At 39.7% G+C, this 17,282-nt stretch overlaps 1 protein-coding gene across 1 annotated transcript; it reads right to left on the bottom strand.

Moving 5' to 3' along the window:
- Positions 1-12,633: 12,633 nt before the first annotated feature.
- Positions 12,634-16,603, bottom strand: LOC122010217 (brassinosteroid LRR receptor kinase BRI1-like). The gene has a single exon (XM_042566677.1). The coding sequence runs from the start codon at positions 16,365-16,367 to the stop codon at positions 12,768-12,770; it is 3,600 nt and encodes a 1,199-aa protein (XP_042422611.1). The 5' UTR covers positions 16,368-16,603; the 3' UTR covers positions 12,634-12,767.
- Between the last annotated feature and the right edge of the window lie 679 nt (positions 16,604-17,282).

The raw sequence follows: 17,282 nt of genomic DNA on the forward strand, positions 1-17,282 counted from the left end.
GCTGCTGTGGCCTCCATGGGCATCCTCATCCAGACTACCTCCCTCGTCTAATCCGGATGTGAGGTGAATTAATGGAATCCGGATGTGAATTAAGTCAGCCCCCTTATAAGACCTCAAGTTAAGTCCATCCGATTCAGTTTGGTATGTCCCAATTCGGGATTCCGATTTGACACAGCGCTTGTTGAAGTGTTGATCACACTAAGGGAAGGGATGTGACTTTTGGTAAGAAAAGGAAGAGGTGTGCCCTTTAGGAACTAGGATTTTTTTTTGTTTTGTACTTTTTATTTAAAGGTAATTGATTATAGTATCAAGACAAACAATTCTATTTATGCTATTCTCTTTATTATTTATTTTACCATTTGTTCTATTTCTATAATTTAATAGTCATGACCTCACATGTAAAATGACTGGTAGCCATCATCTTCATCAATAGTGGAGTATAGTCTATTCTCTGATCCACGTTTTGTAAATTAGAGGATCCGTGCTCAGTACATAGAAGGCTTAAAAGATGATTATATTCATTTAAAATATTTTTCATAATTTATTCTTTTATTATATAAAAATAAATAAATTATGAAATTAGTTTATAAAAGATTTTTTTTTTCTAGAAAAAACTGTCAAATATTAATCCCTTAATCTAATAAATTAAAATGCCACACCTAGCCATTGTAGCAAGGCTCCATGTTCTCTGCACCTTGCTTAACGCATTTGCATTAATCAATTCCACAGCCATCTCTGTCCTATGTCTCTTTGGCTTTCTCTAGTAATTTTATTTATTTATTTATTTATTATTATTTTCTGATATTCATGGTCTCCATCATGAAGCTGTTAATCATTTTATTTTATATAATATTACTGGAGGATATCGCCTTCCGCCTTCCCATATATATATTTTTTGCTTAATTAATATAATTCTATCAGTCTGTATTTATGGAGGGGCATGACAAGACATGCATGACGTCCACGTGTGCATGCCATGCAGATACCTCACGTGTGAAGTATTTTGCTTAATTAATATATTTTTCATTTTACCCTTCCCATTAATCACTATGATTAGTTAATTTACAAAACATACTATATTTCAAAGAATAGTATTATTATGGTGCTATTTTAGAATTTACTGTTCTTTGAAATTTAATATCACATGGTGTTATTCTTTAAATGCAACATCATAATGATTGATGGTAGAGATAAAATGAAAAATAAGTGCACTTTTTAGAAAATTTGAAAATTAAATGTATCTTTTGAAAATTTTGTAATTTTACCTACTCCTTTAGTTAGTCAATTGCAATATTTTAAATAAACAAACAATAATAATTAATGTAAAGTAACATCAGTGACTGAATAATCAAGTGACTAATTAAGATGGAACATGCGAAGATGACTACAACCTCTTTGGAGAGTTGAATTCAAGGGAACAATTAATGGCGGAGCAAACAGAGATGACTACGATATCTTTGGAGTATCATCTTGAAGTTACTTGTGAACTAGGAGTTATTATATTTCCTGAGTAGTTGTGGAAATTTTTAGATAGTGATGGATAATGAGGCTTTTATTATTATAAAATTTTATTAATATTTGTACATAGTATGAAATAGTTTTTTGATTGTAATAAAAAAATTTATTACGAGTCTCACCTTTAATATTCTCTATTATATTAATAGAGTAATAGACACAAGGTAGTATTCTCTATTTTTCATATTTTGATTAAATATAAAATTTATATTTTGAATCTAGATGACTCATTAATGATGCTCATTTAATGTAGATAGTGTTAACATGGATCATCACTTAAGTCTAGTAGGGCAATTACAATGGGGGTTTATATTATGCTATAAATCTCACCTCCACTGTATGGGTATGAGTATGGGTGGGTCCTCAAAACGTAGCACAGTTAGGGGTGCATGATTTCGTGATCGAAAGATCCAGAGTTCGATTCTCGGGGTGTCATTATCTGAGGTTAACGTCCTGACTATGCGCTTTCAGTTGTGTACCTATATTTATCTCTCTCCATATTCGTGGAATCAGCTCTAGGGAGGCCATTGATGTGGCGATTCCACATTTGGATATGGGTGGGGTTTATAATTTTATTTTATAAACCATTCTAAAATCTTAGGACCAGTTAATATTTTAAAAAAAAAACTATATAAAAGGATTTATACAAATTATACTCTCCCTCTTGACATGTGCGTGAGGGCAACAGGTAGCAAGAGTCTGCGGCCCTATTGAATGGATTTTAAATTTTTTATTTATTTTTATTGAATTATTATTTTTACATAAATAAATGTATAAAATTTAAAATACTAATATGATTATAAATATTAAATTAAAATATTAATTAATATTCTATATTAAATTAACAATAGGTCGTAGAAAAGTTATTGAAATAAAAGAAGATATTTTGGAAGGTGACCGATTTGGCTTCATAAAAATTTTTCATCGGTTATAGGGTAAATCGGGAAGTACACATAGTGACTAGTCCAGAAGCTCAACATCCTTTGATTACACCCTCTATTTGGAGAAAAAAATCTTGAGGTTCGAACTGTGGATGTCTGGGTGATAATTTGGATGCCCTACTGCGACACCATAGTTCCGGGACCATAGAAAAGTTATTGGAAAAAAATAATAATCCTAGTTTATCTCATTGACTATCTCTAAGGGTGACCGGTCCGGTCTCACGGAAGTTTTTTACAAGTTATCAAGATAAATCAAGAAGCACACGCGACGACCAATTTAGAATCTCAGTATCTTTTGATTATGCCCCTTATTGAAAGAAATTTTTTTTACAAATACATTTATGATAATGGAGAGAGATTTAAAAAAAAATTATGAGATTTTTAACTTTTTAATATGACAGGGCATAAGAGATTTACGATTTCAAATATCCTACGAGTTGGCATCAATAAGATCATTAGTCAAAAGTGCCGTGACTATATAAATAACGAGATCAAATCCTCTGTCCCCAAATTTCTCTGTCTCCGTGTCTCCTTGTCGATCGGACGGATCAGATTACATCTCAAGGATGCCTTGCACATCACGAGGATACTGCACATATTTTAAAGATGTCATGATGTCTTAAGATGTAATTTGGTCCGTCCGATCGACAGGGAATACGGGGACAGAGAAATTTGGGGACAGAAGATTTGATTTGATAAATAACATGTGATTTGTTTGATTCGACTTTACTAGAGTAGCTCATTTGATCGATCGTATGCATCTAGTAATCCCATCTAAATTGCTCGGTGTGTCTGGATCAGTCAACGCTATCTCGCTTAGTGCATTGTCCTACCACTTCGTTCACTTTAGACCGCTTGATCTATCTTTACCTAAATTGACTTGCATGATTTGCGATCAAATATCTTCAATGTAAGGTTTTTGGGAGGCTTGTAAAATCAAAAAAACTTAATAAAAAAGTTTGAATCATTGTTGAGGTTTAAAATTTGAGATTTATCATTTAAGAGCTAGTGAAAACTAGCTAGTTTTTTTTCTCTTAAGATAGAGCCCGAAATTAAATATAAAGTAATAATACTCCTTTCTTTTATATAAATATATATTTTCAATAAAATTGTTAGTAAATTATTATTTTGAAAATAAATACATTCGATAAGTTTAAAATTATACTAATGATTATAATTAAATTAAAATTTATAAGTTAATTAAATATTAAATGGAAATTAAAAATTAAATTAAATTAAATTAAATTTAAAATCATAAGTTAATTAATATATTAATTATTAATTTAATTAAAGATCATAATTAATTAAAATATTAAATAAAAATCACATAAAAATATTAAATGAAAAAAATAATAAATAAAGATATTTGTGTTGGGATACTCCGGGAGCTAGAAGGGGTGATTAATTCCAATCGCTTTGTTGATAATGATTTGTTACAATGGAAAAATTCGAAACAATCCTAACATTTGGATTTACTTGGTATCCACTTCTTTAAGGTGACTAATCCAAGGATCTACATAGTGCATACACTTTACTAGGAAAATCACTTATTCTCCGAAATAATTCGGAGGTGGAGAAACCACGTACAAGCTCACAGTATGAGAAATACAACAAGAACAAGGAAATAAATACACAAATACAATGAGAATTTTGTTTGCTTTCTTCTTGCTTGAAAACTCCTCTGGTAGACTCGAAAGTGCAGCAACACTTGGTCCTAAATCTTCCAAGAACTATTAGTGAAGAGTGGAGAAGAAGATATTCTGATTTGAACCTTCAAACGCCTCTATATCCTGCAGATTAGGGTTCTCGATCGATTGACTTTACCCCCAATCGATTACCACATCAGATCTAAGCAAATCTAGCCATCCAAAACCTCTCAACGGATCATTTCTTCTTCTCTCAATCGATTAGCTAATCGATTATGAAATTCTTAATCGATCACCCAATTAATTCAGAAGTCTACTGTTCGCTCACGAACTCCTCCCAATCAATTACCTAATCGATTAAACTCCTCGTGACAAAGACAACTCCCTAATCAATTGCCTAATAGATTGGATTGATTGACCAATCGATTCAAAACCTCTCTTGTACTCGTGATTTAGGTCCCCAATCGATTGATGAATGCTTAATCGATTGTACAACTCTCAATCGATCAACTAATCGATTGGTTTTAGTCCAATCGATTACCTAATTGATTGTCCAATCCTAACTTGTTTAACTCAAGTCTAGGGTTCCCTTGCCCAACCTTCAGTCAACGATGACCTATTGGAATTTCTTCACCAAGTGTTTGATCAACCTTTGATCCACTTGGACTTTGTCAACTTTTCGTTAGACTTCCGATCACCAAGTACGGTCCTCCTTAATCCACTTGGATTTTTCTCTTGCCTAACCGTAGTTAGGACTTTTTCTCTTGCCAACATGTGATCCTCCTTGATCCACTTGGACTTTCCTTTGTCTAACCACAATTAGAACTTCCCTTTGCCAACGTGCGATGCTCTTTGACCCACTTAAATTTTCTTTTACTTAACCATCGAGTTAGGACTTACCTTTGTCAATATGCGGTTCTCCTTAACTCAATTGGATTTTCCTTTCACATATCGTCAAGTGTTCGATCAACCTTGATCTACTTGATCTTTTTCAAATATTTTTCAAACAAATTATCTAAACATCAAAATTCATATTCGAATCCACTCGAATTTAGTCAAAAATAGTTAATCTTTAATCATGGACTATAACACTAATAATCTCTCAAAATTTGATTTCGAAGAGAATTGTATATTTTTATACTTTACAGTGACGTGGCACATTAGGTTATATAAAAAAAAAATCTCTAAATAGAGTTCTAAACTGCCCTAAGTCTACTCAACTCGTCAAAATCTCCCTTACTCATCTTACTTTGCTGTATCCCTGACTCACGTCTATTTGGTTTTTTTGTTCCCTTTAGCGCTATTCAGCTTTATATATATAATGAAATTTTATTTTGTGAACTTAAATGTTTATAAAAGACATTAAGTGGAGAGAGACAAATGGAGAGAGAGACAAATCATGGTTCAATTCAAATTTAGAAGGCAAGAATTTGATTTGACATGGACTAAGTTGAGTAGATCACACAACTACTCCACGGCTGATTGGTTTTTAGTTGAGTAGAAATTATTCGACGGTCTATTATAAATTAACCTTTTAATTTCTTGTGCTTTCATCCACCGGCCACTAAGAGTAACACAAACTATGAAGTTACAAATTGACTCCTTGGTTACACTTTTCTCGATTAATTTGAAGATAGACTATTATATATGCTTCGTACTCGACTTCTAAAATATTTATCCCATTTGAAATTTATAAATTAATGATATATATGTATGTATACTTAGCGCTGCTTGTTACGGTCTAAGATCAGGGAATGAGCTGTTTCTATGATGTCTCCGCGGGCAAACTCTGTCGGTAAATCCGATGCATGTTAGGCCAACTCTGATCAGGTTGGTCGGGTCGACTCTATCAGGTTACCTCCTACCAGATCAACTTCTGTTAAATTGGCTTCTATCGGATTTGGCGGTTGTTGTGTCAACACAAAGACTCCAATGAAGGTCTCTGGTGACAAGATTGAAAGGATAGAAAAATAAATCAAAAGGGAGACTAAGAGTTTGATCGGACTCTTCCAATCCTTAAGTCAAATTTCCAATGAGGTAAATGATAATAACAGTGTCACAGTGTACCTTATATAGGGAGTGAAAATATGACCCAAATTTTCAAAGGACATGCCTTTTTCCTCTGCACAAAAGGGCGTGTCTTTTCTGTAACTCATGTTATTGTAACTGTCGTGTCGCATCTGAGTTTGGGAGCCATCTGGCTGACTAGACTTGAAATCGACTATGCATCAGGCTGACCTGAGTCAAGCTTGGCTATGAATCAACTGAATTAGCCTGAGTTCGACCATGAGTGGCCTCACTTGACTCAACTGTATTGATTGGGTCCGGTACCTAATTTACTTGAACTCGGAAGAGCGAGTCCGACTAGACTTGAGTTCAGCATAAGTAAGTTTAACTTGACCCGATCAATTTAGACTCAACCCTGAGCCAGGTTCAAACGAGACCCAACCCAAGCTCATAATCATGTCAACAGGTCGGATATTCGTTGATCCGATTGCCATACGAGTTAATGAATCGAGTATCCGCTGGTCCAGTTGACGGACCAGAATCATAACAGGTCCGTTAGAGGATGTGCCGATTATGATTTTATTCTAATAAAAACTATTGAACTGACAATTAACGGACGGTTCAAACACCTTATTAGGTAGTTTTTTTTTTCTTTTTTTTTTTAAAAAATATATATTTATAATATTTAAGTTGTATTAATGATGTGGTATAATTAGCTTATTCTACCTTTCTATTTAAATTAAGTAACATATTTATCTTTATTTTTGTAAAGTTTTTAAGATGGGACTATTCTAATTTGTATTAAAGTTAATTTACAATCTATTATCTTGAATTATTTGATGTGAAACTACTATTATTAAATTTATTTATCTTATTTAATTCTCTTAATTAATTAATAATTTTATTTTATTTATTCAATATTAAATTTATAAAATACAATAACTTTTTTACAAAAAATATCTAACTTAAATAATAATTTTTTATGAAAAAATAATTTATTTAATAAAAAATTATATACATACATTAAAAATTATCATTAAATATATAGAATTAATTAAACCATCGATTTTGGATCCATCTCAAGTCGAGATTTGCGTTCATCAAAATACATGCGACAATTTATCAAAGGGCGCATGTAGAGATCTAAATTTACCAAAAGACGTACGCTACTTTGATATTTATCAAAGAACATAATTTTTTAAGTACATTTCCTATTTTACCCTCATAACAATTTGATTTTTTTCTACGATTTTTCTTTTCTCCACTATATTTCGCTCTCTCTTCTTTTTTTTTGTATCGACATACAGAACATATGAATAATATTAGTCAAATTTTTAATAACATTTTAATACATTTGAAGAAGCAAAAATAAACAATGAATAACATATTTGAACTCCTTGAAATTTCAGAAATCCACTGGAACTAAAATGAGTGTAATCGGAGTTCTCTAGGTCGATCAGTGAGTTTCGGTCAAAATCCACTAATGGACTTAGAGAGGTCTGATTACACCCATTTCAGTTTCTATGGATTTCTGAAATTACAAGGAGTTCAAATATAGTGTTCATTATTTATTTTGGCTTTTCATAGATGTTAATATGTAAAATGAAAGATTCATCAAAAACGTCCGCGTTGGGCCTGATATGAGTCCATATCAGGTCCAACGTGGATTTTTTTTTGATTCTTTGATTTTATATATTAATATATATTAAAAGCCGAAATAAATAATGGACACCATATTTGAACTCCTTGCAACATCAGAAATTCATAGGAACTGAAATGGGCGCAATTGGAACTCTCTAGGTCCATCAGTGAGTTTCGGTCAAAACTCACTAATGAACCTAGAAAGCTCCGATTGTGCCCATTTAAGTTCTTATGGATTTCTGATGTTGCAAGGAGTTCAAATATGATGTTCATTATTTATTTCGGCTTTTAATAGATATTAATATATAAAATCAAAGAATCGGCAAAAAAGCCCACATTGGGCCTGATATGGACTCATATCAAGCCCAACGTGGGCCTGATATGGAATGATATTAGATCCAACTGACATATAAACAAAAATTTAGGTTCTCTATCAATGATGATTAATAGCACCTTTAACAATACATAGTTGAGATAAACACTAGCAGTTGTTTTAATACACAAGAAAGGTAAATGACTGTTGGATGATTTTGTAATAAAAATATGATAGACTAATGAATAGTTTGTATGTACTCATTTTTATATTATTTATACTTTTCAATTTTTCCTATTTTTCTTGGAAGAAAAGTAAAAAAGTTTGATCACTATTCCTTATTTTTAAAATTAAATTCATAATCATGGTTTTGTTATCTCAATACAATACACAAGGTTCTGCCATTATCTTATCATAAAGTAAAAATGTCCTATAAATATAACACTGAGGATGGTAATCCACAACAAATGTTCTTGTATCATAACATTACAGATTTCCGGAAGCAATTAATGTATGAGGAGATCATTATGTGACATTGTACTGCACCAAACAATACAATAATAGCTAAGAATGCAACATTTTGCTTGTCTTGAATCATGACTGTATTGACTCTTTATAACCAGAAATTTAGTTAGTTAAGTATTGAAATTCAAACTGACGAATAGTTATCCACTCACACTCGACTATTCATTTCAAGATTGTGTGTCCCAATATCTATAATCTTAGAGGTACTACCAGGAACGATTTAGACACATACATTTGGAACATTTCATATCAGGCCCATCATATCAGGCCCAACATGAGTTTTTTTGTCGATTTTTTGATTTTATATATTAATATCTATTAAAAGTTAAAATAAATAATGGACATCATATTTGAACTCCTTGCAACATCAGAAATTTATATGAACTGAAATGGGTGCAATCGAAGCTCTCTAGGTCCATCAGTGGGTTTCGGTCAAAATCCACTGATGGACTTAGAGAGCTCCGATTGCACTCATTTCAGTTCCTATGAATTTCTGATGTTGCAAGGAGTTCAAATATGGTGTCCATTATTTATTTTGTCTTTTAATAGATATTAATATATAAAATCAAAGAATCGGCAAAAAAATCCACGTTGGGCATGATATGTGTTGGATCAAAAGCGCTAGAGGGGGGGGGGGGTGAATAGCGCTCGTGGCTTTCACGCGTTTCGGATTCGGAGAACGAACGAGTAATAAGCAGCGGAATTAAAAGAAAAACAATCGCAAACACAAGTTATTTACTTGGTTCGGAGCCTAGGGCGACTCCTACTCCAAGGCCCACGCTCGTTGAGCGTTTACGTTGGATAACAACTATAATAGCGTTTAAAGATTACAACTTTAAGTTACAATATGCTGAATAAAGAATACCGACAAAAAGGAAGAAGAACGTTAGCTGTCAGTTGTCTGAGCAGTAGAGCGTTGTTTGAGTGTTCGGAGCAGCGTACACGTGCACAATTGGTTCTGTTCGAGATTGATTCTGAAGTTGCAGCCCGAGGCCCCCTTTATAGCCTTTATGGATCTGATCCAGATCCTCGAAGTTCGGGATCAGCTTTGACCCGAGGTGGATCGGTCGACCGATCCGCAGTTCGGTCGATCGATCTGCGGTTCGGTCGACCGATCAGGCGATCTCCCCTTATCTGATCCGCCCGATCCGCTCGCTCCGCTTCAATCTAGTCAAGTCTTATCCCCGGTTCGGTCGACCAAAAACCCAGTTCGGTTGACCGATCCCTTGCTCGAGCCCGGTCCACTCGCTGGAAGTCTGATCAGCTGCTTTGGTGGTTTGGTCGACCGATAACCCGGTTCGGTCGACCGATCCCGGTCAATTCTGACCATGCATAGAAATTGTTAGAAATGTTCTCCTGCAAAACAGAGTTGGAATATAGCAGATAATATATCAGTAAATAAATTGACAGTCTTCGGACTGTCCGGTTCTGACTTCGGATTTCCTACCGGAAATCGTAGGTTGAACCGACGCCTACTGTTCCCTCTTCCGAGGAACGCGTAATCATCTATTCCACTCAAGAGAGTATACCTGATGCAGTCCGACCCTCCAGACTGACTGGACTTTCCGCCTAGGGTTACCACCCCGTAGGACCTAGGGTTACCACCCCCTAGGGTTTTTTGCCACCTAGGGTTACCTCCCCCCCCCCTTAGGATTTTCACCACCTAGGGTTACCACCCCCTAGGACCTAAGGTTGTCGCCCCTTAGGGTTTTCCTCCACCTAAGGTTACCATCCCGTAAGACCTAAGGTTACCGCCCCTTAGAGTTTCCCTTCACCTAGGGTTACCACCCCCTAGGACCTAGGGTTTTCTACCTGCCTAACCGCAGTTAGAGCTTTTCTGTAACCTCATTCGCACATGTTAGACAACAAGACAACTTGAACCCTTTGACATAATCAAACACATAGGTTCAATCGTCGGATGCTTACTGCACCAACAATATGGACTCATATCAGGCCCAACGTGGACCTGATATGGAATGATATTTGATCCAACTGACATATAAACAAAAATTTAGGTTCTCTATCAATAAGGATTAATAGCATCTTTAACGACACATAGTTGAGATAAACACTATCAGTTGTTTTAATACACAAGAAAGATAAATGGCTGCTGAATGATTTTGTAATAAAAATATGATAGACTAATGAATAGTTTGTATATACTCATTTTTATATTATTTATATTTTTCAATTTTTCCTATATTTTTGGGAAGAAAAGTAAAAAAGTTTGATCACTATTCCCTTATTTTAAAACTAAATTCACAATCATGATTTTGCTGTCTCAATACAATACATAAGGTTCTGCCATTATCTTATCATAAAGTAAAAATGTCCTAAAAATATAGCACCGAGGATGATAATCCACAACAAATGTTCTTGTATCATAATATTACAGATTTCCGGAAGCAATTAATGTATGAGGAGATCATTATGTGATATTGTACTGCACCAAACAATACAATAATAGCTAAGAATGCAACATTTTGCTTGTCTTGAATCATGGCTGCATTGACTCTTCATAATGAGAAATTTAGTTTGTCTAGTACTAAAATTCAAACTGACGAATAGTAATCCACTCACACTCGACTATTCATCCCAAAATTGTGTCCGAAGATTGTATTTAGACACATACATTTGGAATATTTCATATCAGGCTCACATTGGGCCTGATATGAGTCCATATCAGGTCTAACATGTGTTTTTTCACCGATTCTTTGATTTTATATATTAATATCTATTAAAAGCCGAAATATATAAGGGACACAACTCCTTGCAACATCAGAAATCCATAGGAACTGAAATGGGTGCAATCGGAACTCTCTAGGTCCATCAGTGGGTTTTCACCGAAACTCACTAATGAACCTAGAGAACTCTGATTGCACCCATTTCAGTTCCTATGTATTTCTGATGTTGCAAGGAGTTCAAATATGATGTCCATTACTTATTTCGACTTTTAATAGATATTAATATATAAAATCAAAGAATCGACAAAAAAATTCACGTTGAGCCTGATATATTCCATATCAATCCCACGTGGACGTTTTTGACGAATCATTAATTTTACATGTTAACATATATGAAAAGTCGAAATAAATAATGAATATCATATTTGAACTCTTTGTAATTTCAGAAATTCATAGAAACTGAAATGGATGCAATCGGAGCTCTCTAGGTCCATGAGTGGGTTTTGATCGAAACCCACTGATCGACCTAGAGAACTCCGATTACACTCATTTTAGTTCCAGTGAATTTCTAAAATTTCAAAGAGTTCAAATATACTATTTATTGTTTATTTTTACTTTTTCAAATGTATTAAAATATTATTAAAAAATTGACTAATATTATTCATATGTTCATCGATTAAAAAAAAGAAGAGAGAAATATAATGGAAAAAAAAATCATAAAAAAATCAAATTATCATACGGTAAAATAAAAAATGTACTTAAAAATATATATTCTTTAATAAATATCAACATACGTGTTTGAGTAAATTTATATCTCTACCTTCTTTAATAAATTATCGAAATACATGCGTTTCGTTAAGAGTTTGAATTAGTGAGTGAATAGTAAATGAATCACGCAACGTTGTCTCGGCAGCCGTGCTTTGAAGTTTTTAATTAAAGACGCTGGCTTTTTTAATGGCGTTCGTCCCTAATTAACCACGCACGGTGTCAGAATCACGTGGGGGCAGTGCACGACCAAGATGATGAAATGCGGAAGACGACAAAAGGCAGCAGCAAGGATAGTTCGGATTCTCTGTCCCGAATCCTCTCTGTCCCATGTATCACTGTCGATCAGACGGTCCAGATTACATCTCAAGAATGTCTTGCACATTACAAGGATACTGCACACATCTTAAAGATGCCATGGTATCTTGAAATGTAATCTGGACCGTCCGATCGATAATCGGACATAGGAATTCTCTGTCCCGAATCCTCTCTGTCCTGAACCTTTGACCAGAGAGAGAGAGAGTAAAGTCTTAATTAAAGCGGAAGAACAAGATGAATAGATGATGATCGATCTTGTTAATTAATGAAAGCTGTGGTGGATAATTAGGCACTGATATTATGACAAGAAAATATTTCACTTTTGTATGTACATGACAAAAGAAGCAAAGAAAAATCTTAGTCGAATTCAATTTTCCTTGCTCCCGCCGCAATAATGGAAAAAAAATGGACCCTAGAAGAATTTGTCTTCGTCTTCCTTGAAGCTCGAGTGCGGCTCTTCGACGAGTGTGCCTTCTTCCTTCAGGGTCGCCGGCGTTTCGACGGTCGAACCCGACGCCTGTATCTCCTTGAACATGGCCATGACCTTCAACATTGTCGGCCGCCGCATTTGTCGCTCGTCCAGGCAAGCGTAGGCGATCTTGAGGTGCTCGCAGAGCTCCGGTTCTATGCTCGGCTGCTCCGCCAGTAGCTCCGGGTCGAACACGTCCCGTACACGGTGCCTCGGGTGCTGCTTCACCCACCCCACCAGGTTGTTGTTGTCCCCGAACTCCGGCGAGTCTGTCGGCGGCCGGCCGGTGAGGAGCTCCAGCAGTACCACGCCGTAGCTGTACACGTCGCCCCTGGTGGTGCACCGGAAGCTCTGGTAGTACTCCGGCGGCACGTACCCCGGCGTGCCGGCCAACGTGGACACGCTCAAGTGCGTGTCCACCACGTTCATCATCCTCGCCATCCCGAAGTCGGACACCCTGGCTTCCGAGTCGTCGTCGAGCAGGACGTTGCTGGACTTCATGTCCCGGTGGATGATGTGGGGGATGCAGTTGTGGTGGAGGAAGGCCAGCCCCCTGGCCGCGCCCACGGCGATCTTCCGCCGTGCCGCCCAGCTCAATTTGATGCACCCTTTGTTCCTCTTGTGCAGCACGTCGTCGAGGCTGCCGTGCTTCATGTACTGGTACACCAAGAGCCGCTCCTCTTCCACCTTGCAGTAACCGAGCAGAGGAACCAGGTTGCGGTGCTTCACTTTGCCGATGGTCTCCATCTCGGCGGTGAACTCGCGGTCGCCCTGGCCGCTGACGTGTATCAGTTTCTTCACGGCGACGATGTTCCCGTCCTTAAGCTGAGCCTTGTAGACGTCCCCGAATCCGCCGGAGCCAATCAAGCAATCGTTGTGGAATTCGTTGGTGGCGTCCACGAGATCTGCCAGAGTGAGCTTCATAAGCGGCTTCTCAGATGCGGTGAGGTTGATGACGACGGCCTCCTTGGTCAGAGCGGCCAGCTTCCAATTGGAGATTCCGCCGGTGGCGGAGAAGGAATGGCTGTCGATGTATATGTCTCTCGAGTTGTCGTCGAAGCCTCTGTCTTTCCTCTGTCTCTTCCTGTTCTCGACGACGACGATGACCAGGCCGAAAATGCAGAAGAGGCTAACAAAAACTCCCATCGTGACGCTTCCGGCGACGTAGGCTCGTCTCCGGTGAGTGCTTTGGTTCTGGGCGCCGGTGTCGAAGCTGGCATTGCTTTGGCACGGCGGGAGAGGCAGTCCACATAGTCCCGAGTTGTTCTCGTACCCGTTAGGCGAGAAGGTCGGCAGTGGTCCTAATTCCGGTATCGTCCCGTTGAGCTTGTTGTTGGAGAGGTTGATCTCCGACAGCATGGCAAGGTGCGAGAAGGACCAAGGAATCGGGCCCTCGAGAGCGTTGTAGGAGAGGTCGAGCACGGCGACGAACCGCAGGTTGCCGAGCTCCGAAGGGATGAGCCCGGAGAGCGAATTGTGGCCGAGGTTGAGGATGATGAGATAGTACATTTGCCCAATCTCCGAGGGTATCTCGCCGCTCAGCTGGTTGAAGGAGAGATCGAGGAAGATCATGGAGCCGTTGTTGTTGAAGGTGTATCCCATGCTTCCAATGTAGACCCTGGTGAAGTTGCAGAACCGGTGGCTGGGCAACCGGTTGAGGTCATCCTGCCGGATCCCGGCGAACTCCAGCAGGCTGCCCGTCCCGCGGCACCGGTCGCTGATGCCGTCGTTGCGGAGATAAACAAACCGCTCTCCGGTGACTAACCCGACGGCGATCTTGCCGGACTGCTTAGCGAGGGCGGGAGGGATGGAGCCGTTGAGCTGGTTGCTGTTGAGGTCGAGCCAAATCAGGCTCTTGCACTCGCCTAGCTCCGGCGGGATAGGGCCGGTGAAGGAGTTGTTGTCTAGCTTCAAGATGGCTAAGTTCCGCAGCTGGCCGATCCAAGAGGGGATCGGGCCGCTCAGGCGGTTGCTCGACAAGGAGATCCAGTTGAGATTGGCGCAGTCGGCGAGCCCGGCCGGAATCGTGCCGGTGAGACCGTTGTTGTCGAGGATGAGGTTCTCCAGCGTGGGGATGGAGGAGAGCTCGGCGGGGATCTCGCCCTCCAGCGAGTTCTGCCACAGGATGAGATCACGGAGGGAGTAGAGGGAGCCCAAACTGGCGGGGATGGTGCCGGAGATGTAGTTGAGGCTGAGATCGAGGGAGACAAGATTGGTACAATTGCTCAACGATTCAGGGATCGAGCCGGAGAGGCGGTTGTTCTGCAGGTAGAGCTCCTCCAGTGCGAAGCTCGGGTTCGCACATAGCCCCAATGGGATCGCCCCCGTCAAGTTGTTGGAGCTAAGGTCGAGCACCTGGAGCTGCGGCATCTCCTCGATCGACTCGCCGAGGCCGCCATTGAAGTAGTTGAAGGCGAGCTCTAGGGATTTGAGGTCGGGCATGGAGGCGAAGGTAGCCATCGGGATCTCGCCGGAGAAGTTGTTGTTGGAGAGACTGACGGAGGTTAGGGAAGAGCTGGAGGAGATATTAGAGGGGAGAGTACCGGCGAGGTGGTTGGAGGAGAGGTTAAGGTAAACTAAGCTCTGGCATCCGGCGAAGACCCCCTCGCCGAGCTCGCCGATCAGGCCGGTGGAGGATAGGTCCAGATGTTGCAGACTGGAGCAGTTGCCAATCGCCGGGATCCCGGCATTAAGCCGGTTGCCGACGAGGTCGAGACGGCGGAGGCCGGCGAGGCTGGAAAACAACCACCCAAGGTCGTCCGGGCCGGATACCTTGTTGAACGAAAGGTCAAGCCTTTGGAGCATCCCGAAGCCGGCGGCGGGGCCCGCCGCCGAAGGCGGAAGAACCCCGCCGATGGAGTTGCGAGAGAGATCGAGCGATTTCAACCCGGAGCAGAGCGTGGCGAGGCCGCGGGCATCGGCGAGGGAGCCACGAAGCTGGTTGTCGGCGAGGTCGATCTCGGCGAGCAGGCGGCCGCAGCGGGCGGCCCCGCCGTCGGCTAGCGTCCCGGTGAGATTGACTGCGCGGAGGGAGAGCCTCCGGAGGCCGGCGAGCGGCAGGAGGGAAGAGGCCACGGCGCGGAACTCGGCGTCGAGGGAGACGCCGCCGAGGTCGAGGGCGGCGACGCGGCCACGGGAGTCGCAGGCGACGCCGGCGAAGGAGCACGGGGAGGACTGGCCGGCGGACCAGGTCCGGAGGATCTGAGGGTCGGGGATCGAGGCCTTGAAGGCGATCAAAAGCTCCAAATCATCAGCCGCAGCCGGCGCCATGACGAAACAGAAAATGAGGAGGAAGAGGGAAGAGAAGCGGAGCCTTCTTCTTCTCATGGCTGCTGTCGCTTCCGCTTCCGTTAGTGCCGTTGAACGGGACAGGCTGTGAAGGCCGCGAAAGGGAAAAGAATGGGAGGAGGAAGTGAAGAAGGAGAGTTGGAGAAGAGAAGAAGAGGAAGAAATCGAAGAGGAGGAGCAAGAACAGCTGGGCAGCAGTGTGGGGTCACATGGCGTGTACCCTGGCAGGACTGGCTTGGTAAGGAACACACACATTATTTATCGATGATCCCAAACGCATCTTCTTCCTCTTCTTCCCCCATGTGGGTTGGGTTGGGCACAAGGTCAGCGTCCCACCGTGCGGCGGCGGCGGTGGTGTGGGATGTTTAGATTTTGTGAGAAATCGAGTGCATTCGGATACGAGAGATGGGGAAATTGTCCCTAGGGATAGGGTGTAGCTGTAAGATTCTATAAATGATTTATCAGACATATAAAATTTACCTGCAATATATTCGAAGGATTTTTTCTAAAACTAATCGATTAGAAAACTTTCCACATGAATAATTTCTGAGATATTTGGATGGTCATGAAAAATTACTAGCAAAAATCAAATGGACCATGATTTATGGTTTTTTTTTTTTTACCAAAAGGGTGCGGTTATATTTATTTATTTACTAAAATAAGTATCATAATTTTAAAACTACCAAAAAAAAATACTAAAAATAATATTATTTCTTTCTTATCTCTCTTGCCAATCTACTAAATTCTCTCTCTTCATATATCATTTTTCAATACATCCGAGCCATATTTATTTTATTTTAAATTTAAAATTAATAAAATGATTTGGATGCATGCTATATTCATTCCCCTCTTTCTTACCTCATGAAAATCCATAATCATCCTCCTCCACCGAAACCTAAGCTTTGTGTATCCCGACATCCGGGGTTTTCGACAGAATCCACACAGTGTGTCCCTCTAAGGTGACGTCAAAGCTTTTTGACGAAATCCACGCATCTAAAGCGATGGACGTTAAGGGTCTCCAAAGAAATTCACACAGAGATCTCTCCATTCAAGTGTTTAGAGATTTGTTTACCGTAAACACTATCCTTTCATAATGAAGCAAAAAGCTGCAACAACAAAGGTAAGTATCATGAACTTGTTGACTTTAAAAACCTATAAGATATATCCAGA

The sequence above is a fragment of the Zingiber officinale genome, chromosome 8A (assembly GCF_018446385.1).
Source record: "Zingiber officinale cultivar Zhangliang chromosome 8A, Zo_v1.1, whole genome shotgun sequence".
Classification (NCBI taxonomy): domain Eukaryota; kingdom Viridiplantae; phylum Streptophyta; class Magnoliopsida; order Zingiberales; family Zingiberaceae; genus Zingiber; species Zingiber officinale.